Source organism: Bubalus kerabau, chromosome 22, assembly GCF_029407905.1.
Source record: "Bubalus kerabau isolate K-KA32 ecotype Philippines breed swamp buffalo chromosome 22, PCC_UOA_SB_1v2, whole genome shotgun sequence".
Taxonomy (NCBI): domain Eukaryota; kingdom Metazoa; phylum Chordata; class Mammalia; order Artiodactyla; family Bovidae; genus Bubalus; species Bubalus kerabau.
In genome coordinates, this window is record NC_073645.1 from 42,861,147 (window position 1) to 42,888,630 (window position 27,484).

Consider the following 27,484-nt stretch of genomic DNA (forward strand, 5'->3'; position numbering starts at 1 on the left):
TTGTTACATTTTCTATCTGACTTTTTCTTAGTGTCCAAAAATATGGTTGAGTTTGGTATATTGATTTTTAGTGCAGATATTTTGCTGAACTCTCTTAGCAGTTCTCATTTCTTATTCATAGATGATTTGAGATTTTCTACAAAGAAAATCATATTACCTACAAATGACAGTTTTATTTTTTCCTTTCCAGTTCTTAACTTTTTACCTAGTTTTCATATCACTTTACTAGCTAGGACCTCCCTGTAATGGTGCTAGAATTGAGGATAGCAAGCATCCATGTCTTATTACTAATACAAAAGGAATGCTTTAAACATTTTACCATTAAGTATGACTTTTTTGGGTAGACATTCTTTATGAAGGTCCTTTTATTTATAGTTTGCTAAGGACAAATTTTAAGTTTGGTGCATCTGACAAGTTGTTTACTTTCCCTTTAATGTGTTAATGTGGTGAGTAACTTTAAAATATTAAACCAGTATTAATTTCTATAATTAACACACTTTGATGAAGATGCATTCTCCTTTTAATTTACTACTAGCTTTGGTTGATAACATTCCGTTTATGATGTTTATGTATATATATATGTATATATATATTTGAGTGATGTTGGTCAATATATATATACATATATGTATATATATATATGTATATATATGTTTGAGTGATGTTGGTCAATAACTCTCATTTCTTGTGCCACACTTGTCTGATAATCAGTGTTATCAGATAATCAGTCTGATATCAAGCCAGATGGAGGTTCAAAAAGGAAGTACAAGACTTACAAAATTCCCCAAAATGATTGGAAATTTTAAATATTCATTTCAGTGACTAACAAATCAAATAAAAATGGGAAAATATATAAGATTTGAATAGCACACTTAACAAGCTTCATTAAGATGAGTGCTCCCTTATTTTTAATTCTCTGAAAAGAGTCGTGTAAGATGATTTATTTCCTTTTGGGATGCCTGGCAGATATGCCCATAAAGTATTTGGTCCTAGATTTAAAATACTGAATCAATTTACTTAAAGTTATAAAACTCTTTGTGTTTTAAAATTTTCTCTTGAGAAATTTTTGGTAACTTCAATTTGTTTTTAGAACTTAGTTCTTTCACATGAACTTTCAAAGATATTGACATAGTATTTTAAAATATCATTTGTCTTCAGGTTTTATCTGCATTGTTCATTTCTGTATTGTATATATGTACCTTCTCTCTCTCTCTCTCCTAAGTTTTTTTCTTGCTAGTCTTGACAGAGTTAGTCTATTAGTCTCCTCAATGAGCCAACTTTTGCTATGAACCTCTTTACCACGTGCTTGTTTTATTTTTCATTATTTCTGCTGTTATCTTTATTATTTCCCTCTGTCAACTTTAAGTATATTCTGTTCTTTTTTGGGCTTACTAAGTTAACTTAAATGCATTGCTTGATAATGCTAGCCTTTCTTCCTTTCTAAACTTAAGCAATTTAGGCTATACATTTTACTATAAATGTTTCTTTAGCTAAATTCCATAAATTTTAATACATGTTGGTTTTTACAAATGTTCTTCTTAGTAATTTGCTTGCCTTGGGTCTTAGCGCAGCCTGCCGGGTCTTCTGTAGTGGTGCTCTCTAGCTGTGGTTTGCGGGCTTCCGTAGTTGCAGGCACTTGGATTAGTTGCTCCATGGCAGGGGGGATCTTTGTTCCCCAACCAGGAATTGAACCCATGTCCCCTGCATTGCAAGGCAGATTCTTAACCACTGGACCGCCAGGGAAGTCCCCATATTGTTTTCATTAAATTTACTTTTGAAAATTTTCTAATTTAAATGTGTCTCCTATGACTTATAAGTTGTTTACAAGAGCTTTAAAAAAAAAATCTTAAGCATGATTTTTTTCTTGTTCTATTTTTTAAAATGGTTTATAGTTTAATTACATTGTGGTCAGATAATGTGATCTACAAAAATTATCACACTTGATCTTGAGGCTAGTTTTGTGGCTTAGCATATATTTAGTTTTCATAAATGTTTCATATGGTTAAAAAGAATGTAAATTTTTAAACAGCTAGAAATAAAGCTGTATATATGTCCATTGGACTAAGCTTGTTGATTGTGCTGTTCAAATCTTAACATATACTCTCTAAATTCTGTTTATGATTACTTAATTAATGCTTCAGTTCAGTTCAGTTGCTCAGTCATGTCCAACTCTTTGCGACCCCATGAATCGCAGCACGCCAGGCCTCCCTGTCCATCACCAACTCCTGGAGTTCACTCAGACTCACGTCCACCAAGTCAGTGATGCCATCCAGCCATCTCATCCTCTGTCGTCCCCTTCTCCTCCTGCCCCCAATCCCTCCCAGCATCAGAGTCTTTTCCAATGAGTCAACTCTTCGCATGAGGTGGCCAAAGTACTGGAGTTTCAGCTTTAGCATCATTCCTTCTAAAGAAATCCCAGGGCTGATCTTCTTCAGAATGGACTGGTTGGATCTCGTTGCAGTCCAAGGGACTCTCAAGAGTCTTCTCCAACACCACAGTCCAAAGCATCAATTCTTCGGCGCTCAGCCTTCTTCACAGTCCAACTCTCACATCCATACATGACCATTGGAAAAACCATAGCCTTGACTAGACAGACCTTTGTTGGCAAAGTAACGTCTCTGCTTTTCAATATGCTATCTAGGTTGGTCATACCTTTCCTTCCTAGGAGAAAGCATCTTTTACTTTCATGGCTGCAGTCACCATCTGCAGTGATTTTAGAGCCCAGAAAAATAAAGTCCGACACTGTTTCCACTGTTTCCCCATCTATTTGTCATGAAGTGATGGGACCAGATGCCATGATCTTCGTTTTCTGAATGTTGAGCTTTAAGCCAACTTTTGCACTCTTCTCTTTCACTTTCATCAAGAGGCTCTTTAGTTCTTCTTCACTTTCTGCCATAAGGGTGGTGTCATCTGCATATCTGAGGTTATTGATATTTCTCCCAGCAATCTTGATTCCAGCTTGTGCTTCATCCAGCCCAGCGTTTCTCATGATGTATTCTGTGTATAAGTTAAATAAGCAGGATGACAGTATACAGCCTTGATGTACTCCTTTCCCTATTTGGAACCAGTCTGTTGTTCCATGTCTAGTTCTAGCTGTTGCTTCCTGAACTGCATACAGATTTCTCAGGAGGAAGGTCACGTGGTCTGGTATTCCCATCTCTTAAACTATTTTCTGCAGTTTGTCATGATCCACACAGTCAAAGGCTTTGGCATAGTCAAGCTTAGTTCATATGATTAATCAAAGTATTAATTTATACTTAATTTTTAAAATGTACATTAAAAATCCCACTCTTACAGTAGATCTTGTAGTTCTATGGTTTTTGCTTTTTTGCCCATTTTTGAGATACATATTTTGAAGTGATGTGTAAATATAGTTTAGAATTGTCCTGCTTCTTATTATATCTTCTACTGCTTCTTCTACCTTTATAATTAAGTTCTTTTCTAATGTTGTTTTTTACAATTTGACTTTATTATTGAGACAAACTTTCTATTAATTAAATTCTGCTTCTTATATCTTTTTCTGTCCTGTACTGATTGTGTTCTATGTTTTATCTATGTATTTTTTAAACATTTACCTAGGGAGCTAATTTCCATTATAGTTGTTAATACTCATATATTAGGATTTATTTACATCATTCATTATGTGCTGTGTTCTCCTTACTTCTTGTACCATTTTCATCTTCATATTCCATTACTTTACTCTTTTTGTTTGCGAGTTCTACTAAGACTCTTGGTTAACACACGTAGTTAAAGAAATCTCAAATTAATTAATTAATATTTTTGTTTTTCTTCTTCTGAGCAACATAAAGACTTTGAATGTCGTAGCTCTGATAAATGCATTCTAACACATCTGGTAGTTTTCTTTCGTGTTTTAATTCTAGCCCAGTTCTTTTCTCCCGCCAACAAAACCACTTACCTGTGCATAGTTTAGCCATGTACATACATTCTCTTTTCCATCTAGTTTTTCTACTTTCTGCCAAAAATATATCCTTTAAACTTCCTTCGTTGATACATCTTTTGTGGAAAATGCTGTTTTTGATTTTTCTAAATTTTCTTTGTTTGACCCCATTCTTGAAAGATAGCTTTACTAAATGCAGAATTCTAATTTGGCAGTTACTGTCTCTCTGAATTTTAAAGATATTATTTTGCTGTTTTCCAGCTTCAGTTTTTTTGGCATGTTTGAAGTCAGTTGTGCCATTGCTGCCCATTCTGTGCTTCCTTTCAAGATGCTCTTAGCATCTTGGTTTTTCGTGTGTCATAAAGTTTTATTACTGTGTGTCTTGGTGTGGGACTCCCTTTTTGTATCTTGTATGAGATTTACTGGGCTTTCTAATTCTCAGGTTTGTATCTTTCTACATGCTGAGATATCCTCTGTCATTAGTTCTTTGAATATTGCTTCTTCCCCTTTTTCTCAATTATCTTTTCCTCTAATTTGGAATTCCAGTTAGACATTTATTAGAATATTTTACCATAACCTCTCTTCATATTTTTCATCTCTCTCTCTCTTACTCTTTCTCTCCTTTCTTCTCCTCCCCCTCCTTCTTCTACTGGACTCTAGAAAAATTCTGAATCTATCTTCCAATGTACTAATTCTCTATTCAGCTTTGTCTCACCTACTGTTTGATCTGTCTAGTTATTATTTAACCCTAGTTTAAGTTCCAGACTCATTTTTTTATTTATAGAAATTTTATTTGGGCTTTAAAATAATCTGCTTCATTATTTTTAATGCTTCTTCTTTGTCCTCATTTTCATACTGCCCTATAATTTCCTTAAACATATTGCAAATAATTATTTTATAGTCTGTGCCTTACAATATCTAAAGTTGTTGTGAATCTGCTTTTCGTATATATGCCCTGAAATATTTTGTGTTTTGAGTTTTCTTGTACTGGGCTTTTAACTTCCCCTAGAACTTTATTTTGGGGAATATTTTGATGTCTGAGTTGAATGAATTCCTTCAGAGACCACTGCTTATTCCAGGGGCATCCAAAATTAATTCTCCCCTTAGGTTTTTTGGGGACCATATGAGAAGCATGAATGGGACAGCAAAAATATACACAAGTCATATTAATGGAATCTCTGTACACAGTAGAAAAATAGAGACAGACAAATTTCCTTACCTTTTCTTCTGAAAATCAGGTTTCCTTTCCTACTCGCTCTGAAGCTTTAGGATTTAATGTTTATTCAGGGGTATTGTGTTACATTCTTCACCTTGGGTAGGCCTGAGACTCTGTCTCTTCACTCCTGTGCCCCAGGGAGACATCAACCCTGCAAAGCCCAGGGTCTGCAGGTTTCCGTAAACACTCAGGGCTCAATCTGGCTATGCCATTTCCTTGCATCTAAGACCCTCTTTTCCTGTTATTTGGGGAAAACTTGCTTCCACTAATTCTTTAATTAAGGATTAATTTCCTTAATTCTTCTCTTGGTGTCAACTCAGTGATAGGTTTAAAAGCTTTTTGTTTGATTTATATTTCATCTAACATGTAATTATTTCCATCAGGATATAGAGTCTGCCACATAGCTGTAAATAAAGTCCTGGGTTTGAGGATTACAGCTATTTCTGTATTGAGAAAGAGGATTAAACTTGGGCTTAGAAGCAGTCGGGTCCAGGCTTGAAACCAGCTTCAGTATTTCTAGTCACCTGTTTCCTCAGCTTTACTAACACCTTCCATCTGTATGTTGAATTTCCATTTCCTAAGTATTTTCACCAATAGCATGTCTTTTGAGAGCTGGGTGATGTTCCCCATTTGGTGAACAGATGAGACCACTGAGGGCGACCCCACGCTGTGCTAGATAGAACCAGATCTTCTAACACCCAGAATTTTCTATTTCTGTGCTGTTTTGTGCAGTCCTCGATGAAGTGATTTAAAAGAAGCCAAGGTGGATTTCATCTTGTTGTGTGGGGCAAGTCACCACATGGACTCTGCCTTAAGGAAGTTTGTGAGTCCAAAGCTGGCTTCTGCATAAAGTCCTTTGCTGCCAAGACCACAGGAGATGAATTGCCACATATTTGCTTTCCAAAATTTAAACGGCCATCCTAACTTTAAAAAAAATCCACAATTCTCATATGAACATCAGACAAATCTTTTTGAAGTAACAGAGAGAGATAGTCTTTGTGTACATCAAATAAATGAAGCTCTTGTCCTGTTTATAATCAGTTTGCTTAGAGGTGTGAGAGATGAACCGAGCTGGCCTTTGTTGATGGGAGTTTGTTGTCAGAGAGACAGGGATGTTGGAGAAGCCTGGGAAGCCGCCTCATCAGCTACCGAGTCTCCTGGGCCTTTTGTCCTAAAACTGGCAGATGCTGTGGTTTTCTTCAGTTACCAAACACTGGTCTAGCCTAGCTTAGGACAAAAAGGTAAAGTCCATTCTCCTTGCTCTTTTCCAGTTACACAGTACTGGGAAGGTTTGGTTGGACTGTGTGGCCAGCACTAATCACCAGCTGCCCTGGAGGTCCGCATTTGAGCCAAACACCTCGGAGGTAGTAGATCCTCTTAATGGCCACCCATTTATAGCCTGCGGTACAACCCAGTCTTCCTCCCGTGTTTCTCCTCTCCTCTCACGTGCCTATCTCATTTACGGTGCCTCTGACACCAGGGGTTTCCCCACCAAGCCGCTCTCTGCCAGGTGTCTTACAGTTTCACTCATTTCCAACATCTCTGCCTGAAGAGTCTCAGATCCCATGGTAAAGGGTTCATTCCCACCAGACTTCCCCTATTTCAGATGCCCTTCGCAGATCTAGGTTGTCATTTGTACTTCTCATTAATCAGCTGCAGATCTGAGGTTCTCATGACCCCCTCCTCCAGTTTGATTCATTTGCTAGAGCAGGGTACAGAACTCAGGGAAACTCTTCCTGACATTTATCAGTCTATTAAGGGCTATGATAAAGGATGCAGATGAACAGCCAGAGAAGAAAGAAAATAAGGTGAGGTCTGGGAGGGTCCTGGGCACAGGGAATTCTGTCCCCATGGAGTCATATACCCTTCTGGTATATGAATATGTTCACCACCCTGTTAGCTCTCTGAATCTCGTACCTTTGGGGTTTTGTGGAGGCTTCATCATGCAGGTCTGATCTATCATGAACTCTGTTTACAGTCCCTCTCCCCTCTCTGGAGAACAGGAGATGAAAATTCTAAGCTTCTCATCATGGCTTGATCTTTCTGGACCAGCCCTGCTCCAGGAGCCCACCCAGAGTCACCGCAATAAAACAAAAGATGCTCCTCACACTCTTAACAGGCTTCCCTGGTGGCTCAGTGGTAAAGAACCCGTCTGCCAATGCTGGAGTACCAGGTTCAATCTCTGGGTTGGGAAGAGCCCCTGGAGAAGGAAATGGCAACCCACTCCAGTATTCTGGCCTGGAGAATCCCATGGACAGGGGAGCTACAGTCCTGGACAGTCCATGGGGTCGCAGAAGATTCAGACATGACTTAGCAACTTAGGAACAATATGCTCTTGTCATTCCTTGGGATTTTCAAGGATTTTAGGAGCTCTGTGTCGTGAGCTATATTTCTATTATTTCACACATTGCCTTCCTGGTAGGGCTGAAAGCCCCAGTCAAGGCTGCCAGGGGCACGTTCGAAGGGTGTTCTCCCTGACAAATCACACTGGAGGTGGTACAACATTTCACAAAAGGCAGATGCTGTTGAAGCCACATCTTGAGAAGACAGCTGAGCAGTATCAATCGGTGAGACTTCCAGGGTTTCTCCTGAAGACCATACACCCTGGGAAGAAGCTAATCAGATGAGCAAGTGTGTGCTGTGTCGCTTCAGTCGTGTCCAACTCTTTGCGACCTTATGAACAGTAGCCCACGAGGCTCCTCTGTCCATGGAGATTTCCCAGGCAAGAATATTGGAGTGGGTTGCCGTGCCCTCCTCCAGGGGATCGTCCCAACCCAGGGACTGAACCCAGGTCTCTTATGTCGCCTGTGCTGGCAAGTGCGTTCTTTACCACTGGCACCACCTGAGAAGTCCATCAGATGATACCTTGGGCCAGTTAATGACTACCTTTAGTTGTTTCTTTTTAGTTGTTTTTCAAATGTGTACATTACTATTCAAATCTCACCAACAAATTTATGTTCTGCTAAGGCCATCCATCAGAGGTAAAATAAAATGATTTTCTATTAAAATGTTATCTTTATCTGAATCCTGCCCGAGCTTTTATTGGCTCCTCTAATAGTGTTATGGACAAAGGTAATCTCTCCCTTTTGAAGGTTTATTCTCATATTCATGTTTCAGGTCATTGTGGTGTATAATCAAGACTGAAAAAACCAAAAGTTGTCCTGGGAATTTAGACCTTCGGTAGATTAGGAGAATGTGATATGCAAAACCACATCCCATCTTGGTGCCTGTTCTTACTTAGCTCTCTCTGGGGCGAGGAGTAACATTTATGATTCCTAATAAGAATTTTTCATCAAGCTGTAGGGGGTGGATGGGGGAGAGACAAAGTGACTTCTGTCACTTAGAAATCCTTAATCCTCCTCTGCTGAGCTTCTTCCCTCCCCAGGATTGGTACCTCTGGGGCTTGACAGAAGGACCGCCGCCTTCTTCTCCCAGAGTCAGTTTCTTCCCCACCCCTCGTGTTTCCTCTGCGCTTTTTGTGCATTGTGTCTGAGTTGATTCTTTTTTTTTTTTTCCAGAGCAAAATCGTTTTTGAGGATGCAAACTGAGGTTATGCAAGGAGTTTACAGTCTGCTTTTCTCTGTTTGCACTTCCTGCCTCTGACGTTTGCTTTCAGACTAATTACGAGCTTTCCAGTTCCGTTTCCCCATGGCTCATTCTCAAACAAGGCGGTGCGATCCTTTCCATCATGAGGTGGAAATCATCTTCTGGCTCAGGTAGCTGCAGAATCACGCTGCCTCAAACAGTGGGTGGAGCACACGACCTTTCATGGCCATGCATGTCTTTCTTTCTCTAAGGAGGTTGGCCTCTTGCCAGAGTACTTGTTCGAGTGAAGTTATGTTTGTGGAAGGACTAAATTGTCTCTGCCATTTATATATTCATTCAGTCACCATGTGTCGCTGACTTCTCCTCCCAGGCAGTGTGCTGGGTTCTAAGGCTTGAACAGTGACCCTGATCGTCACACGCCTACAGGGAGTGTAAAACAAATAGGCAGCTGGAAGTGCTGGAAGTACAACCGTGCCAAGAAAACATGTGATTTTTTTTTCTCTGTTTAGAAATAATTCACAGTTTTTTTTTTCTTATTTTATTTTTATTTTTTTTGCAAATTAATTTATTCAAATAGGAGGCTAGTTACTTAATTCACAGTTTCTTAAGGACTGCATTAACCTTCAGTAGGTAATTTGACCTGAGCCTCCATTTCTCATCCATGTAATGGCCCAGTAGCTATGTCATTGTGTTTTTCTGGGGATGCAGTGAAGACAAGTTACGGAAGCGTCTAGTGCAGAGTCTGACAGAGGGGGGCTCTCCATGCCTGATGGTCTTGTCCTCCTTCTGATAGAACACTCCTGGTACCTGCTCGAGTAGACAGTTTCCGCTTTCCTTCTTTTCTCATTCACTGAAATTGCTACTCCATCCACCCATCCTTCAGACTCCTAGAATTTCATGGCTTCTTTTTGTAGAATTTTTTACATTGTTCCTCAGAAACTAGACCAGATATCTCGGAGGTGGCTACCAGTCTCTGAAAAACAGAGGAACCCCTGCTATGAAGGTTCCAGGAGAACTCTGGGGTCATTCTTGTAGGAGGAGGGCAGGGAAGTATGTGTATACGTGTGTGTGAGTGTATTTAAAAGACACACACACACTCTCTGTGAATGTCTGGAGGGTGGGGTGTGATAAGGAAGAATTCAATGGAGGCCCAGCTCACCTTCCTCCCACACGTTATCCTGACCCGGTACGGTTCAAGCCTGACTCTAGCCCTTCTCCTCCCCTGGGTACATCCCTGTCTTCTTTTGTGAAACATTTTCTGGTTATCAGGTCTTCAGCCATTCATTCAGTATGTACGTTGGTGGGGCCCCTAGTAAGTGCAGGCTGAGAATCTAGTGGAAGGGAGAGAGATGCTGGACAGTTGCATACATGAGAGGAGTGGTGTTAAGTGTTATGAAGGCAGGTGCGGAAGGCAGTCAGAACCCATTACACCTGCTGGGGAGCTGGGGAAAACCTCTGAGGCAGTGTCATGTAAACCAAGCCTTGCAGGGAGGAGGAGAAGTGTGTTGGGCAGAAAAGGGAGGCTCATCACTGTTTCCTTGGAGCCCCCAAGAGTACACACCATCTGGTCCAGTTTTCACATTATCCTTCCTGTCACTAATTTATTCATTCACTCATCTCGAGCACCAGTTTTTGATGTGGGGCATAGAATGGCAACAGACACAGACACCATCTTGGTGGCGTGGTCATGGAGCCAACCCGGAACTCACATCCTTTTAGCTTTCCATGCGCATTTGCTTTATTTCCTCTTCCACGTTCTCAGGTTCACTGCAGGGATGCAGCATGATTTTGAGGAAGAGCATAAGTAGAAGAAGCAGATGGAGGGGAAAGAGATCAGATTTTAACTTAGGGCTTGAGGAGTGCTGCACACTTTGTCCAGTGTGCCCTGGACAGTCTATCATCAGTGCTTTCGGTGGCTGTGTGGACAACTGTTGGCTCATCCATTTTAGAGACGACAAGCCTGAGCTCTGGAAGTTAAGCACCTCACCCTAGGTCACACAGGTGGGAGGTTGGTGGCAGGGGGTCCGTATGCCTGCATGGATCCATCCAGCTGTGCACAAGAGCATTCTCACCTGTGCTCAGTCCCCATGCCAACCTTGCCTTGCTGTAGGCTCTCAATTCATTTGACATCTCTGGTGTTGCAGCCACTGGGTCTTCTTGGTTACCTGGTCCCCTCCAGTGGGTTAAAATGGTTCTTGCCATTCCTGTGGATCAGGTGGTCGAATGATTTTGGCTTCAACAGCCTCAAACTCTGCCTGCCTTCCCCAAGGTGCTTAGGACCCATCCAGTCTCCTTTGTCTCAGCAGATGGCTTTCAGCTCCTCACCAGCAGAGCAATTCTTATTAACTCTTATGACCGATGGTACTGGAGTAAGTAATTCTACCAGAGGTCGTTGGGCATTCTGACTGTTCCCGGAATCACAGGCAATTTTACTGCATGGATGAATACTTTTAACCCCGCCTCCCCAACACCCTTGGATTATGTCAATTGTAATGAAAGAAATTTTATTACAACTTCTTTGTAATTGAATTAAGAGGTATCATTGGTGTGATATTTAGAAAATTTCCCAGATTTTGAGAATTCTCTTCATTCCAGCAAAGATAGACACGTCTCCTACATCATAGTGAAACAATCTCTTTACTGCTGGATTAGAAAGGAGAGATTGAAAAAAAAATAACTGTGGTACTGAGTCTGTTCTATCATTTTTATCAAAATCTCCCCTTGAAATTATGATTCTGGTTCGATAGCTACATCAGAGGCTAATGATCTTCTGTCAGTCATTTCATTAGGAATAAATAACTGTCTTTTCTGTTCAGTTGAATGGTTTAGGCAATAGATGCCCTGTGGATCCACAGTCTAAGATTTGTAGCAATCTTCTCTCATCCTTTTTTTGAAAGTGAAATCTCTTATTAACTTAGAATGTTAATAAATCTAGCTTGTCATATAAAGAAAACAGAGCAAACATCTTAGCTAGAATGAACTATGAATTAAGAAGCTATGAATGAGAAACTATTTTAAGAAATTTGGGGCCAAAGGGATGTAAAAGTAGGTGTCAACACGGTGAAACTTGGAATCATAGGAGACAAGCTACATGGCGGGTCATGTGCCATTAGAATGGCCTCCTGGCTGTCTGACCCTCTCATCGGAGAGCTTCAGCCATCTCCCGAGTGGAGTGGGGAACAGTATCTCTGCTGGCTCTTCTCACTGGGTCTGTAAGTTGGTTCATTTTACCAGCTGAGATCATTTTACATCTGCTGAGGGCCGCAGGGGCTAAAAAATGCTAAGAGGCTAGGAACCCAGCTCCAGAAATCTCTGTAAGCAAGCATGCAGTTATATAACTGAGGAGCTGCAGATTGCAAGAGTAGAGCTTAGGAAGGCTTTTCTTTGAGGATGAAACTTTCTAGAACCAGGCAGAACTCAACAGCAGCTGCAGAGCTGGCAGAGTTAGGAGAGCAGTCACTCAGCACCGAGCTAAGCCTGTTACAACTCTTTGTGAGCTCATCCTCAAGATGGCTTTGTGAGTCGAGCGCTACTAACCCCATTGTACAGATGAGGAAACTGAGGCCCCCAGAGATGAGCTCACATGGGAGAAGGTGGCAGAGCTGAGTCCTGAAAGGTCTGCTTTTCTCAACAGCACACAGTACTCCCTCCTGTTGAATTGAGTATTCAATCCCTGAATCTCCTGTGTCACTTAATTTGTTGTTGCTATTGGTTTAAGCAACACCAACTCTAAAGCTTTTCAAGTGCTTCTTTGCTCTAGTGTAGAGAGAAGGGATAAATTGATGTCTATCACATTTAGCACAGACTTAGGGGATCCTTTAGACAGTGGACCACTGGCATTGGAAGCAGAATTTCAGTGTTCTCAAGTTGGCAGCCCACTGACCCAACCCTGTTAGTACACAGATGAGTTTCATGTGGTCTGTACTGTATTCATTTTTGATGAATTGTTCACATTTAAATGGAGACACTTCTCATAAATATCAGGGTTTCCCTCTTCTGTTAGAATATCAAAACTTCTGGGAACACTGAGCCCACGTGGCAGACACCAGCTTGAGCAGAGGGAAGGTGCTGCATCTTTAAATAGGCGAATGTTCCCATTTTCCCCTGTCCTCACCACTCTCAAATGTCTCCCAATGGCGAGGCCAGGTATTAGTTGCCATTTATCACCACAAATGAACCATTGAATTTTTTTCCGAAAGTATCTCTTGGATCTGAGTGTCTAGCAATAGAAGAGCAATAGAAGACAGACCAAGAGGGCTTTCTGTTGCAAAAATGTTGACTCAACATCCAACTACTTAACTCATGCTCCCTATCTACCTGGCTCCCCTGGGCACGATGTGGTAGCCCCTTGTGGATCAGCCTCTTATTTTACAGAGCAAACTGAGGCCCAGAGTGGGAAAGAGACTTGCCTAGGATCATGCATTCAGTTAATGGCAGAACCAGAATGGGAACCTGTACCCCATGCTCCCAACAGCACCCCACAGCTTGTTAGGAGTCTGCAGGGGCTGACCAGGCATGCGTGTTCTGCATCCTTGGTTTTGGATGGTCTTGTGGAGATGTACTGGCAAACTCCTCAAAACACCCTTCAACATTAAAATTTATGCAGAGACTTCCCTGGTGGTCCAGTGGTTAAGTATCCACTTGCCGATGCAGGGGACATGGGTTCGATCCCTGGTCCAGGAAAATCCCACATGCTACAGGGCAACTAAGCCTGTGAGCCACAACTACGGAAGCCCCCGCATTCTAGAGCCTGTGCTCCACAGCAAGAGAAGCCGCCTCAATGAGAAGCCAGAGCGTCGCAACTAGAGAGTAGCCCCCACTCACCACAACTGGAGAAAACCCGCGTGCAGAATGAAGACACAGTTCAGCCAAAAATAAATAAATTAATTGAAAAAAAATTTATCCCACTACCCAGTATCGCCTGTCTCCCTCTTGGAGAAGAAAATACTTACTCTTTGAGCATCACGTGAAAATTTTGTACAGATGACCTCATTAGAACACAATTCCATTTGTGGTGTCAGCTATAATCAGTTTGGGGAAATTCATTATAATTAGGGTAAAAAGTACAACCCCAAAAGCTGAGCCTGTCCCCCTGATTCTTATCTCATTTGTTTTTAAAGCCTTTTCTTTGGAGCCAGTTTTCTCATTTCTTGCAGTCGTTGGGGTCCAAACCTCTTTCACTTGGTTTAAAGTCAGCTGGGGAGAAAAGGCAAAATGACTTTATTTCACCTAAGTGTGTATGTGTTAGTAGGTCAGTCCGACTCTTTGCCACCCCCTGGACTGTAGTCCGCCAAGCTCCTCTGTCCATGGGATTCTCCAGACAAGGATACTGGAGTGGGTTGCCACCTAAGCTGACTCAGTAAATAGACCTTTCTTGCAAAGGGAATGTTGGAAACCTATGACAATTCATCTGTGTAGTCAGAGATGAGTCAGTAACTCCCTTTCAGAATCACCAGGCAGGCAGATAGCCCTGTTCAGGCCACATGCCTAGCATCACCACCTGGACCAGCAACTTGTATTGTGAGGTTTTGCTTATCTACTCACATTGATGACAGCCAAGTGAGCCCCAAAAGTGCCAGAAACAGGTGGGGAAGCCACCCTCCTTCATCTGCTTCCTAGTTTAGAGGCTTCAAGAGTATTTTTACTTCTCATAGCCAGTTCAACAGCGAAATATTTACAATCAGCTGCTTCCTGCCAAGAAAACGTGCTACAGACTTTGAAAACAAAGGGCATATGCTCTTCCCTTGATCCATGTGAGTGCTTGTGTGTGTGTGTGTGTGTGTGTGTGTGTGTGTGTGTTCTAAACTCTGGAGAGCAAATAAACACGTTCTGAGCCCCCAGGAGAGGTCGACTCTCAGCTTTCTCTCATACCATTGTTGTAATCATATTTCTGTTGCTAATAATGTTAACAAAATATGAAGGCATTTATCATACTTTATCATCTCCATCTTCCAAAATGTCCGGTGCTCTGCTGCATCTTTGAATGCTCGGTTTTATCTCCTAATCATGCTGGAAGCAGGGACCACGTTTCAGGGGGAAGGCAGACCCTTGGAACAAATGTCATCTCCCTGCTCCTCACTCGCATACCAGCTTCTGTGGCCCTTCGGTGTCTCACATGCCCGTTTCTTTGAGAAGAGAAGAAGGTGTTGTTTGGCTAGAGTTGGAAAGCATTTCTTTAAAAACCTTTCTGCCTTCTTTTTCTCCCAGTTGAGCTTGAATCAAAGCCTTGGTAAGTCCCAGGATCTCAAAGCTGAAAGGCTCACAGGAGCATCTTGGTCCCAAACTGCCAGCCTCAAAGGAGGAGGGGGCAGAAAACTGTGGAATCCTATGCGTTCAGTATAGTTTGATAGAGCCTAAATCTCATTCAGTTGGTATTTGGGAAAACAGGTGTTTGGGCAAAGCACCTGAGCTGCCCATGGCTGGGCCAGAAGGAGGTGCATCAGAAGCCCTTTGTCAAAGGAGCACATGCCAGTTCAATAACTGTAGGAATATCAGTGAGAAAGAGACAAGCATAAGGTTTAACATGGACTCAGAGTCTGTTGTGTCAGCTAGACAAGTGAGGACACACCGTGCTGCTTTAGACACGCTGCCCGGAGGACCAATAGGATGTGTCGAAGGAGATCAGCTGCTGCGGGATGCCTGCAGGATCTAGGCTGTTGAACTCAGCCTTTAAAATTCCTTTGAACCCCTCTTTCTTTTCCAAGAGGGTTTCCCTTGTGGCTCAGCTGATAAAGAATCTGCCTGCAGTGCAGGACACCTGGGTTCGATCCCTGGGTTGGGAAGATCCTCTGGAGGAGGGAAAGGCTACCTACTCCAGTATTCTGGCCTAGAGAATTCCATGGACTATATAGTCCATGGGGTCGCAGAGTCAGACACGACTGAGCGACTTTCACTTCACTTCACTTCCTTTCCAAGAAGCAGAAAACTCTCCATTTCGGAGGACCTGCAGCATGGGCCCCACTGTGAGAGAGAGGACGTGCTTTGCCTGCTCTTCTTTAAGCCATGGCCCCCACTGTTGGAGCTCGCCAAACTTGAGTTTCTGGGGTCAGGGAGGTGACCTGGTGGAGGTCAAGGGTCTGGCCTTGGACCACATGCCATAGGACTTGACCTTGGTGGGTTTTTAGCAGCCCCTTCTCTTGTCCATCTTGTGAATCTTTCCAGAGGCTGTTGAGTCTGGACTCATCTATCTTAAAGTCTCCAAATCATTGTTTATGGGGACACATACAAATTCCTGCTCAACATCCACCCTATACTCATTGACCTTGTTTTTAATATTGACAACTTGGCAACACCCAGGACTGCCTCTCTTCCGATTCAAATCTTGAAAACTTCCATCCATAACCCTGCAAAGCCTCAGGGCAGATCTTTGATGCTCATCACATTCAATGTACAGTCTTCCCTCAGTATCCTTCAGGGAATTGGTTCCAGGGCCCCTGCGGACACCAAAATCCATGGATGCTCAAGATCCTTATATAAATGGAGCAGCAGTAGTTAGGTGGGTATACTGCTAGGCTGTCAGATTTGAACAAAGTCTATTATTCCTCCCTTAAGAGCTCAGAATGAGGCCAGTACCCACCGGAGCCAAGTGCCCAGCCTCTGCTGCCCACTCTGATGCCTCAGGGCAGAGTGTGAATGAAGAGAAGAAACAGAGCAAAATGGATGAGGATGGGGAATTGAGAGCCCGTTGCACTTGCTAGGAAGGTGGCCAAATGGGGCCGCTTTGGAACACGCTATAAACCATCTATTAATAATACCCTTCATCATAGCAAACAATGTAGAACTGGCCTGGGCAATGCAGTTTTGCACAGAGTTTTACTTTAAACAGAATATTCAATGTATGTTGGCACTGCTTTACTGTTTGAGTACAAATCATTATTCAAAAATATTTAAGTGCTTCATTTTTATTCCTGAGATAAACCTGGCTTAATATTGTTTTACGAATAAAAAACAAAGCCAAGCAATCCTCTGTTACCTTGTTTAATTTGATTGTTGAAAATGTTCTGCTTTGGCATAAGCTTTTGTTCATACTTGGGGAACCCTATTTAAGAAGACACATTATTATCAGAGATAATTCATTAAAACTGCAGGTTATTCATATTTATGTAGTATAACCATGATACTAATGAACTTACAACTTAGAGTCCTGCCTTTTTCACTTAACATTGTATCCTAAGTGTTGTCTGTAGTGCTACATTTGCTGTTGTTCGGTTGCTCAGTCATTTCCGACTCTTTGCGACCCCATGGACTGCAGCCCACCAGGCTTCCCTATCCTTCACCATCTTCCAGAATTTGCTCAAATTCATGTCCATTAAGTCGGTGATGCTATCCAACCGTCTCATCCTCTGTCATCCCCTTCTCCTTCTGCCTTCAATCTTTCTCACTGTCAGTGTCTTTTCCAGTGAGTTGACTCTTCACATCAGGTGGCCAAAGTATTGGAGCTTTAGCTTTAGCATCGGTCCTTCCAATAAACATTCAGAATTGATTTCCTTTAGGATGGACTGGTGTGCTCTCCTTCACATAGTCAGAATATTTTCCATGGCTGCATCATAATTCATTGAGTGGGAATAGTCTAGTTCTTTATCTTTATTTTTTTATCCATAATTACATAATAATTTTAAGAAGAATATCTTCTAGATATCCCAATGGTTTTTTATTATTTCCTGAAGATGGACTCTCAGACACATCGTATCAAGAGGATGAATGTTCTATAGGCCAGGCCTTCTCAGACTTCAGGGTGCACACAGCTCACTTGTGGATCTTGTGAAAGGGGATTCTAACTTAGTACGTCTGGGGCAGGTCTGAGGTTCTGTATTTGCGACTAACTCACTGGTGCCGAGGCTGCTGCTCAGGCTTCAGACAGTCTGTTAAAGTCCTTGATGCCCTAGCTTTAGCCCCATTCTACCAACTCTATCAAATCACTGTGTAGGCTGGTTGCCTAGGAGCCCGGCCCCTCAGGAGTATTTTCTGATCAAGAGGAGAGTTTTGAGTAGGCTAGTGTCCAGAAGAGGTGGGAGCTGTAGCCCCTTCCCTCAAAAGAAGCATCTAAACTCACTCCTGGCTGCCATTACAATCACCTGAGGAGTATACACACACACACACACACACACGTGTGTGTGTGTGTGCACCATTAGGGTTCACTCCAGACTGGTGCAAATAGAAGGTTTGATAATGAGGTCTGACTACCAGTATTTTTGAAAACTTCCCAGGTTTTAAAGTGAAGACGGCACTGGCGACCCACTGCAGTGCTCTTGCCTGGAAAATCCCATGGACGGAGGAGCCTGGTGGGCTGCAGTCCATGACGTCGCTAGGAGTCAGACACGACTGAGTGACTTCACTTTCACTTTTCACTTTCATGCACTGGAGAAGGAAATGGCACCCCACTCCAGTGTTCCTGCCTGGAGAATCCCAGGGACGGGGGAGCCTGGTGGGCTGCCGTCTATGGGGTCGCACAGAGTCGGACATGACTGAAGCGACTTAGCAGCAGCAGCAGCAGCAGCAGGTTTTAAAGGTGATTTCCGAGTGTAGCCCGGGGTTGAGCACTGTTGTTTTAAGTCCACAGAAGACTCACCTTAAATCTCACTGACTTCAACTGTGTATTAAACCTGACTAGATGAAAAGCTCAGAGCTTACCTACTCCACCTGACTCCACACTTTAGACAATTGACCCAATGAAGCTATGAGTTGCGTTTGCAGTTCTAAAAACTAGTGACCATAATGTCTGAGAGAAGAGAAGAAATCTGTCACCACTGGCTTCTCTGTCAAACCCACTTTTCATAGCATTCGCTGGTCCCATCTTCCTGAGCTAAAACTCCCTTTCTTTCCCTCACTTTTCAAAGCTAAGCGGTCATCAGTCATTTGTTCTGCAGGCACTTTTATTCATATAGAACTCCAAACACAGTATTAAAACTCTGTTTGCACAACCGTGACCCTCAACCAGTCCATGAGCCCTTTGAGAGCAGAGACAGCCTCTGAATCAAGTTTTAATTTCCCCCACCTTGAACAATGCCTGTCTAGCACACAGTAGCTACCCCTCAAATCATTGTTGAATGAATGAGATGGAGTAGATTGTGATCGCATGCAAGCCTGAAAGGCTGTTCTCATTGTTGAAAGCTTCATACCAGCGTGGTTCTAGCAAGAGCACAGATTGTCAAGATGGTGTCTGGCGCCAACATGGTCTTAACCCTGGGGGTGTTGCAAGATGGCAGCCAGGATGCTCAGGGTGCCCTGTGTCCCTGCCGCTTCCCGCCTGCTAGGGTAACACCTGCTGTTTGTCTTTGGCAGTTGCCTTTTCAGGCCTTGGCTTCACAACATTCTACTTGGCTGGCAAGCTGCACTGCTTCACCGAGAGTGGGCGGGGGAAGAGCTGGCGGCTCTGTGCTGCCATCCTGCCCCTGTACTGCGCCATGATGATCGCCCTGTCCCGCATGTGTGACTACAAGCATCACTGGCAAGGTGAGTCCCTGCCCCGGGCCCGCCCGGTCCACATGCCGTCTGCCGCTCTCGTGCAGGGATGGGGGGGTACTTGCACCTACCAGGGGGAGAAGTAAGTGCCTGCTGTGAGAAACTAGAGTTCGCTGAAATGACAGAGCAGACACAGTTTTAAAGAAGATGCACCTGTTCAGATGAGCTCCGGCCTTGCTGGGAACAGAATCAGAGCTCCTCCCATTCCTTTATGCTCAACTAGGCAGCTCGAGTCTTACCAGGAAGGCAGGACCTCAGTCACAGACTCAGATGTGACTTCCCTGCTGGATCCCTTGCCTCTGTTCTCAGACTTGGTGCCAAGTGGTGGTTGGTTCCTATCGCATTCACCCTGTAAAGGCATGCTTCTCACCAGTGATGCTCTTCCAGAAGAGGTTTCCAGCCCAGGGATGGATGCCAGCAGCCACTGCAGGGCTGGGTGAAGCTCACCTATATGTTTCAGCCCTGGGGTATCTGTGCCAAGTCAGAATAACACAGGACAAGTGAGGGGCTTGTTCTTGGAATAAAGCAAAACCATGCCATCCCCCTCTGCAGATCAGCTGCAGCTCTCAGCTGCCTAAACCACAGCAGCATCTGCCACGGCAAGAAAGGGAGCAGAGACAGAGGCAGTGTCCATAGAAGGCGTGCCCTCCAGGAGCGCAGGGCTTAGGGCTGTGTTTCCCAGAATCCAATATTCAGATCACCTTGATCAGGCCACTCCAACCTAGGAATTGGACTCTTGAGGGTGGGTTCGGAGTGACCGCCAGAAGTGTGCATTGTTAGCAAAGCAGTCCATTAATTCTGATGAAGTCTGAGAAGCACCATGGAGAGTTCCACTGGGTCAGCTTTCAGCAAACACAGTGCATGAAATGTGCCTAATCCTAATCCGGCTTCCCTGGATGAATGGCCTTCCACGATCTGTCTGTGGCCAGCCCTTCCTCTTCCTTTCCTGTCCTCCTGCCATCCCCCGGGCTCATTCCCTTCTGCCCCCTTTTCTGACCACCCTCTTCTCACCTCTTCCCAGGTGTTTGTCCCAGTGGTAGTGAGGCAGAAGTTGAGGTCAGAGGTGAGGGGAGCTCCTGGTTGGAGGTGACTTAGCCCCATCTTCTCCAGGGGCCTTCTGCTCCTTCTCTGGCTTCAGCTCCACTTTATACCCTCCTGAAACTCACACACTGGGTGTCATGAGCTTCCAGCAGCAGCTTCAACCTGGGGGTGAAGGGTCTGGGAGAAAAGGAGGCTAATTCATGGTCTAGACAGGTGCGAGGCATCAAGGAAGTTTGAGGCCCTGCTAATGGGGGTGATCAGTAGAGGCCCATCGGGCTACACCCTGAGCCTTCCCCTGTTCTCTGCTTTTATCAGTGACTTGGATGAAGTTATGGATAATGATCCCACACAATGGGGCAGGGGCAGGAAGAGAATCACTGAGCCAACAGAGCAAGGGCAGACCCATCACATCCTTGGAACTAGAAATATTTTCCACCAGAATCATGGTGGCGCATATGATTAGAGCATTTCCCCATGAGGACTGTTACGGGCTGGATGGCATTTCATGAACTGCTTCTCATTTATCCCTTGTAAACTGTAGTTTCTTCTTTTGAACATGGGAACAATAATCCCTCAACATTTCCCAGAGCCATTTCATAGACTAAATGAAATAATGGATCTGAGTGTACCTTGTAAATGAAAGCATGTTGCACAACTGTGAATCAATATTGAAGTTGCTTAGTGCATCATTTCTAAAGAAGGATGTGTTGTGTCTCCCAAGCCACTGATTTTGAGGTGGACATACTTTTGGCACATTTGTAAGCTCTGAATCCCTGGTTTCCACTTTTATTCCTCCACATTGGATCTGAGAAAAGATGAAGGATTTCAGAGTTGATATTTTGGCTTCATCTTCGAAGATAGTAAGAACCTTTGTGTAGTGATCTTGTCCTGAAAACCAAGGAAGAGAGGTTGGCCTGTCTTAAATGCTCATTTGTTACTACTGATCTGTGGTTGGTGCATCATGAAAGGACGAAGAATTGCAGTTCTTGGCTTTGGGGAGATGCTGGACTTGATGCAGCTGGTGCCCCCAAGCCCTGCTGGCAGCGGAGCTTCATGCCCATCCTATCCAACTGGCACAGAAGGGAACTTGGAGCAGTAGAGGGAGAATACTAATGCTCTGTGAGCTGATGGGAAAGCAAAGCAAGAGAATTTATGACCAGTGATGTGTAGGGCTGTACTTTGGGGGCGGGGAGAGGAAAGCCAAAATTGCATCATGGTAGACCCATCCTGCAGCCCAAACTGAATGTGCCTGAGTGGGTTACAGGTCATAGATGTGGCCCAGCTACTCGTTCAGCTGTGCCATCACCTGTTCAGCTTGTACCCTGGAGTTAGCCAAGAGCAGAGTGAGCTTTTCCTTGGATCCTCTAATGGGCCCTGAGTTGGGCTCATTTTATCTGAATTCCCCTTTAGGAGGTCATCTGTCCTTATCTATACCAGTGGTCTCAATGGGGAGCAACTGAACCCTCTAGGGGACATTTAGCAATGCCTGGGGACATCTTCACAGATGGGATGGTGGGAGTGGTGGTGGCTGCTGGCATCTAGTGGGTGGAGGCCAGGGATGCTCTTCAACATCGTACAGTGTATGAGATAGCACCTCCTCCACCGGGAAGACTTCTCAGCCCCAAACATCTGTGGCCGAGGTTGAGAGAGCCCAACTACACCACCTCTCGGGCTTCCCAGGTGGTGCTAGTGGGAAAGCAACCACCTGCCAATGCAGGAGACATAAGAGACACAGGTTTGATCCCTGGGTTGGGAAGATACTCTGGAGGAGGGCATGGTGACCCACTCCAGTGTTCTTGCCTGGAGAATCCCATGGACAGAAGAGCCTCCTAGGCTACAGTCCATAGTATTGGACAGAATTGGACACAACTGAAGTGATTAAGCACACACACACACACCACATCTCAGCTCCATCTTTCTTTCCCTTATTACACGCTAAGAGCAGCAGTGTTCAATGAGTGGAAAATTTTATTTGTTCAACACTCACTTATTAAGGAAGTAATCAGGGCAGCTGCAGAGGTTTGCAGCTTGGAGAAAAGGTAGACGTGAGGCCCTTGGCTGCTGTGTGGGAGGGTGTTGGAGGCAGGATGCTTGGCTGAGATTAACGAGGTGTTGTTTGTTGGTGGACTGAGCTGCCCAGTGACGGTGGGCGGGGGCCTTCCGTCATGATGAAAATTCATGGGGAGACCCCTAGGCAGCAGCACAACCTGAGAACCTCTCATTATAGACTTTAGTTAACAACATTAATATTATGAGATTTTTATGACTCCATTTCAATTTTGATTTAAGCAACTGTGTCTAATGTGGAAGTATATCCAATTACTCGATTACATATTCATATCCAGTAAATAACCCATAATCTCAAATGCTTTGCTCTGTTCATTATCATGGTTATCAACATCCTTCCGGTCTTCTCTGCCTTCCCAGCTCCACTCCACACAAGTCTATTGTTTTATTAAGTGAGGAACATGGAGGGCACAGGCCATGGTCTGGAGGGGCAGTAAGACATGTAACAGGGCTTCTTCACAAATAAAATCACTGGATGGATTATAAATCTTTCTGTGGCTGAAGTTCTCCTTGTCTCTGTGACATGCTGGCTTTTGGGTCAGCTGGAAGTTAGAGTCCCTGGGTGATGTCAACGCTTCACAAAGAAGCTTACCTTTGTGATTAACTGTGTGTTTTCAGAATTAAAACTTGTAGAATTCCCATGCTGGGGGGAATATCTATGGAGAAAAATGCACAGAAAGAACAGAGCACCTCCCTGAACCATCTTCTGCCTCATTTCATAGTCTCGTGGGTTTATGGTTCCTGTCAGTGGACAGTCAGAGCCAGAAGTGGCAGGAGTGTGTTGTTTTATCCATGAATGGACATAACGAGCTCCTTCTGCCCTCAGATCCTTGTGTCTGGATCCAGTGTTTCCTTATGTGACTCCAGCTTGCAAGTAACGCCAACACTGATACTCTAACCATAGCTCTTTTAAGCAGCCCTGGGTGCCTTAGGTAGTGTTTCGTCATAAGAACGGGCACATAGGTCTGAATGTAATCCAGAGAAAACAAGTCTCAAAGGAGGAAGCAGTCGTTTGTTCCCACCCAGCCTGAGGCCGGGACGCATCCATGTCGGTCACAGACGCCATGTTTGACCAGCCTGAAAATTCCAAGATGGCGCCACTGCTTTTGCCAGGTTTCCTGACTTGGCCATGAAGGGTCTGTGATGTGCAATGAGTTCAGGTGTAGTTTCTGGTCTCTGCAGATGGGGTGTTTGAGGATGAGGGCACTGTGCCTATGTGGAGAAGGAAATGGCAACCCACTGCAGTATTCTTGCCTGGAAAACCCCATGGACTGAGGAGCCTGGTGGGGCTACAGTCCATGGGGTCATCTGAGCAACGTAGCGAGCGCCCTGCACCTAACTGTACCTGAACCACACTAAAAAGCCAGGCAGAGCCTGCTCCCTCCTCATACAGTCCCATTCACCCCCTACCCCCAACACACACACAGCTGAGGGACACACCTCTCACCAGTCCTCCCTGGGCTGCCAGAAACAATCTCTGCTGCTGCTAAGTCGCTTCAGTCATGTCCGACTCTGTGTGACCCCATAGACGGCAGCCCACGAGGCTCCCCTGTCCCTGGGATTCTCCAGGCAAGAACACTGGAGTGGGTTGCCATTTCCTTCTCCAATGCATGAAAGTGAAAAGTGAAAGTGAAGTTGCTCAGTCGTGTCCAACTCTTAGCAACCCCACGAACTGCGGCCCACCAGGCTCCTCCGTCCATGGGATTTTCCAGGCAAGAGTGCTGGAGTGGGGTGCCATTGCCTTCTCCATGAAACAATCTCTAGAGTTTCTAAATAAAGTGACTTGAAAAGGAGACTTTGGAATGATATCATGCTTCCCACCAAAACCCACCAGCCTTACACAGAACAGGAGCGCTAAGTTCTTCCCTCCAAGATCCTCCTTCCCAGGTGAACTGATCTCATCTCTTCCTCCTTCCACAATTGGCTGCCCGTGTGGTGTGTCTGCATTCACATTTATCATCAGCTGCCAAATGCTGCTTGGGGTCTGGGACCTCTGAGCCTTGGCTGCCCGTGAATCCACCATCTCTGCCACCATACCTGGGGCATCCCCGTGGAGGCCTTGAGCAGGCCCAGGCCACTCCCTTTCTGGGATCAGAAAGCACTAAACAGGGACTGCCCTGGATGGGCCAGTGGTTAAGAATCCGCTTTCCAGTGCAGAGGATGCGGTTTGATCCCTGGTCAGGGAACTAAGATCCCACATGCTGCGGGCAACTAAGCCCGAGTACCACAGCTGCTGAGCCCATGCGCCTCAGCTAGAGAGAAGCCCACCCACCACACGAGTATCCCGCATGCCCCACAACTAGGACCCGATGCAGCCAAATAAGTAAATATTGAAAAAAAAAAAATCCACTGGGCAGAGAGCACTGGGCCTTGAGAGGCTTTCTCAGCCAGGCCCCTGCCCTCTGCCCTGGCCTCCCGCATTGCTCAGTTCCCAGGGAAGACAGGTGTTGGCTGCTCCCAAGTCTCTTGACAACTTGGCTTCATTTAACAGTGCTTTCTGCTGTTGACTTTCTGTTCAAAGTAATTCCAGAAGCCACCTTCCTTTGCCCACTGTAGTCCAGACCACCATCACCTGCTGCCTGGGTTATTGCATAAGCCCTGCTACTGTCTCCCCTCCTTTCTCCTCTGCCCCTCACACTGCAGCCAGGAAGAGCCTTTAAACCCTGTCACGTGTGGTGCCTGCTCCTCTGCCCCTGGGGACTCCTTGTGTCCATCAGCATCAAAGCCCAGGTCCTACAGCGACTATGAGACCTGGTCCTGCAATTCCTGCTTCTCTGATGGTGTTCTCCACTGCCCCTCCTTGCTCATGCCGGTGCTTTCCCACCCCGGGGCCTTTGCACTGGCTGTCTCCAGTGCCCAGAATGCGCTTCTATCAGATGTGTGTATGTCTCCTTCCCTTCCCTCCTCCTGATCTTAGCTCAAGTGAGGTTGTCTTATAGTGACCACTCTGTTGAAATCGCAGCCCAGTCCCCACATTCTCTGTGGTGTTCACCTTGCTCATCTACCACCTTCTGACAAACCCAGTCATTTCTTGTGTGCATGCTCAGTCACTTCAGGCATGTCCAGCTCTTTGTGGCCCTATGGACTGTAGCCCACCAGGCTCCTCTGTCTATGGGATTCTCCAGGCAAGAATCCTGGAGTGGGTTGCTGTGCCCTCCTCCAGGGGATCTTCCTGATCCAGGGATCGAACACATGTCTCCTGCATTGCAGGCAAATTCTTTACCACTGAGCCACTGGGGAAGCCCCAGTCATTTCTTAGATATTGATTATTGTCTGTTCGTATCCACTTGAATAGGAGTCTGCACACTTCCTCTGTAAAGGATCAGAGAGTCACTATCCTGGGCTTTATGCGGGCCATGTGGTTTCTATGATAACTGCTCGAGTTGGTGATGGTGGTGTGAACACCAGCCTATAAATTAATGGCTCGAATAGTTTGCTGCTCTCTGTACTAGAATATACTCTCCCTGTGGGGAAGGATTTGTGTCTCTTTTGCTGGTACGGCACATAGTAGGTGCTTGTGTTAGTTTCCCAGGTTCCACAAACTGAATAGAATTTGTCTCATGGTTCTGGAGGCCAGAAGCCCAAGGTCAAGGTGTTGGTGGCCCCTCTCCCTCTGACACCTGCACGGGAAAGAGCTTTCCTTGCATCCTGCAGCTGATCAGCCCCAGATAGTTCTCGGCATCTGCAAGCATAATTCCAGTCTCTGCCTCTGTCTTCATGTGGCATTTCCCTTGAGTTTCTTCACATCACCTTCCCTCTGTATCTGTCTCTGTGTTCAAATTTCCCCTTCCTATCAGCACACCGTTCAGATTAGAGCCCATTCTACTGATCTCATCTGGGCTTGATTATCTCTGTACGGATTCTATATCCAAATATGGTTGCATTCTGAGGTACTGGGGTTTAGGACTTCAGTGTATCTTTTGGAGGAACATTTCTTAATGCTTAGTAGTGCTCAGTACATAAGTGTGGAATGCAGGAATTAATAATTTTGGTTAAATCATGTTCCTTTCTTACTAATTTTATTTTCTCTATGCACTGGTTTTACTAAAATTATTCTTACTCTTTGTAAGTTCTTTCTTTTCAAAAATGAGCCAAAAAGTAAACTTCCAAAACCATCCACTCACTCATTCAGTATGTCTCTTGTACCTGTGTGTCAGGCATATTCTCGATGGAGGCACAGTATTGAGGCAGACAGACTGGGTGCTTTCCTGCCAGCTTACAGATTGTGCATTCTCTGGGCTAGGTAAGTTCTTTTATAGAAGCTCAAAGTCACAAAAACGGGATGCATTATTAGTAGCAGAATAAAAAGAACAGAAACAATCATGGGAAGTTGTTGAGTTTTCCAGAAATGGTCTTTACCCTAGGGTCTTGGGTCATAAAGCCCAAGGCATACAAGATCCCAAGTAAGCCAGCTGAGTGCTGTTGGGTGTTGCCATGGCAACAGGGAGGGATGTGTTCCTCCCAGGGACCTGATAGCACGTCATCAGAACACTTTCTGCTTGTCGGTGCCAAAGCTGAGTACTGGCACCTCAGTAGGCCAGACTCCATGAGATCCTTTCCTGCCCTTCAACTTCATGAGAAGGGGTTGAGGTCATGCTCGTTTTCCAGGTAAGGATTGAAATACAGGTCGCCTGATTCAAAGTCTAGCCCTCTTTCTACTACCATTGGAGCCCTCTAGGTATTGATTCTAACCTCCCCTTTCAAATAGCTTTGTTGACGTGTAATTCATAACTCATAATGCATAAATTCTCCCTTTTAAAGCATGCAGTTAAATGGTTTTTAGTATATTCAGAGCTGTGCAGTCATCACCACTGTCTAATTCCAGAAAATCACATTAGCCACCGCAGCCCCCAGCAACCACAAATCCACTTTCTTTCTCTATGGATTTCCATCTTCTGGATATTGCATATTCCTGGCATCACATACTATGTGGCCTTTTGTGTCTTGTGGTGTCTATTCTTTAGTGCATCTTGTAAATGCTGTTCAGGGCATCTCAACATTTACTGAATAATAACTGCTGGGCTGGGCTTCCGAGTGGCTCAGTGGTAAAGAATCAGCCTGCCAAGCAGGAGACCCAAGTTCGATCCCTGGGTCGGGAAGATCCCCTGGAGGAGGAAATGGCAACCAACTCCAGTATTCTTGCCTGGGAAATTCCAAGGACAGAGGAGCCTGGCGGGCTACAGTTTGTGGGGTCATGAAGAGTCAGACACAACTTAGTGACTGCACGCACACACATGCACACAACTGCTGGGCTC

The 27,484-nt window shown here is 44.7% G+C and overlaps 1 protein-coding gene across 4 annotated transcripts in view; it reads left to right on the top strand.

Annotated features, from left to right (window-relative positions):
• The window catches only part of PLPP4 (phospholipid phosphatase 4), a 149,264-nt gene that overhangs the window by 116,971 nt on the left and 4,809 nt on the right, over positions 1–27,484 (top strand). For all 4 annotated transcript variants that reach the window (XR_008707161.1, XM_055560613.1, XM_055560615.1 and 1 more), the window contains exon 6: positions 18,942–19,112. Coding sequence is in view for 3 of the 4 variants with exons in the window: in XM_055560613.1 (XP_055416588.1) it covers positions 18,942–19,112 (171 nt within the window). In the remaining variant the exon portion in view is untranslated. The remainder of the gene's footprint in view (positions 1–18,941; positions 19,113–27,484) is intronic.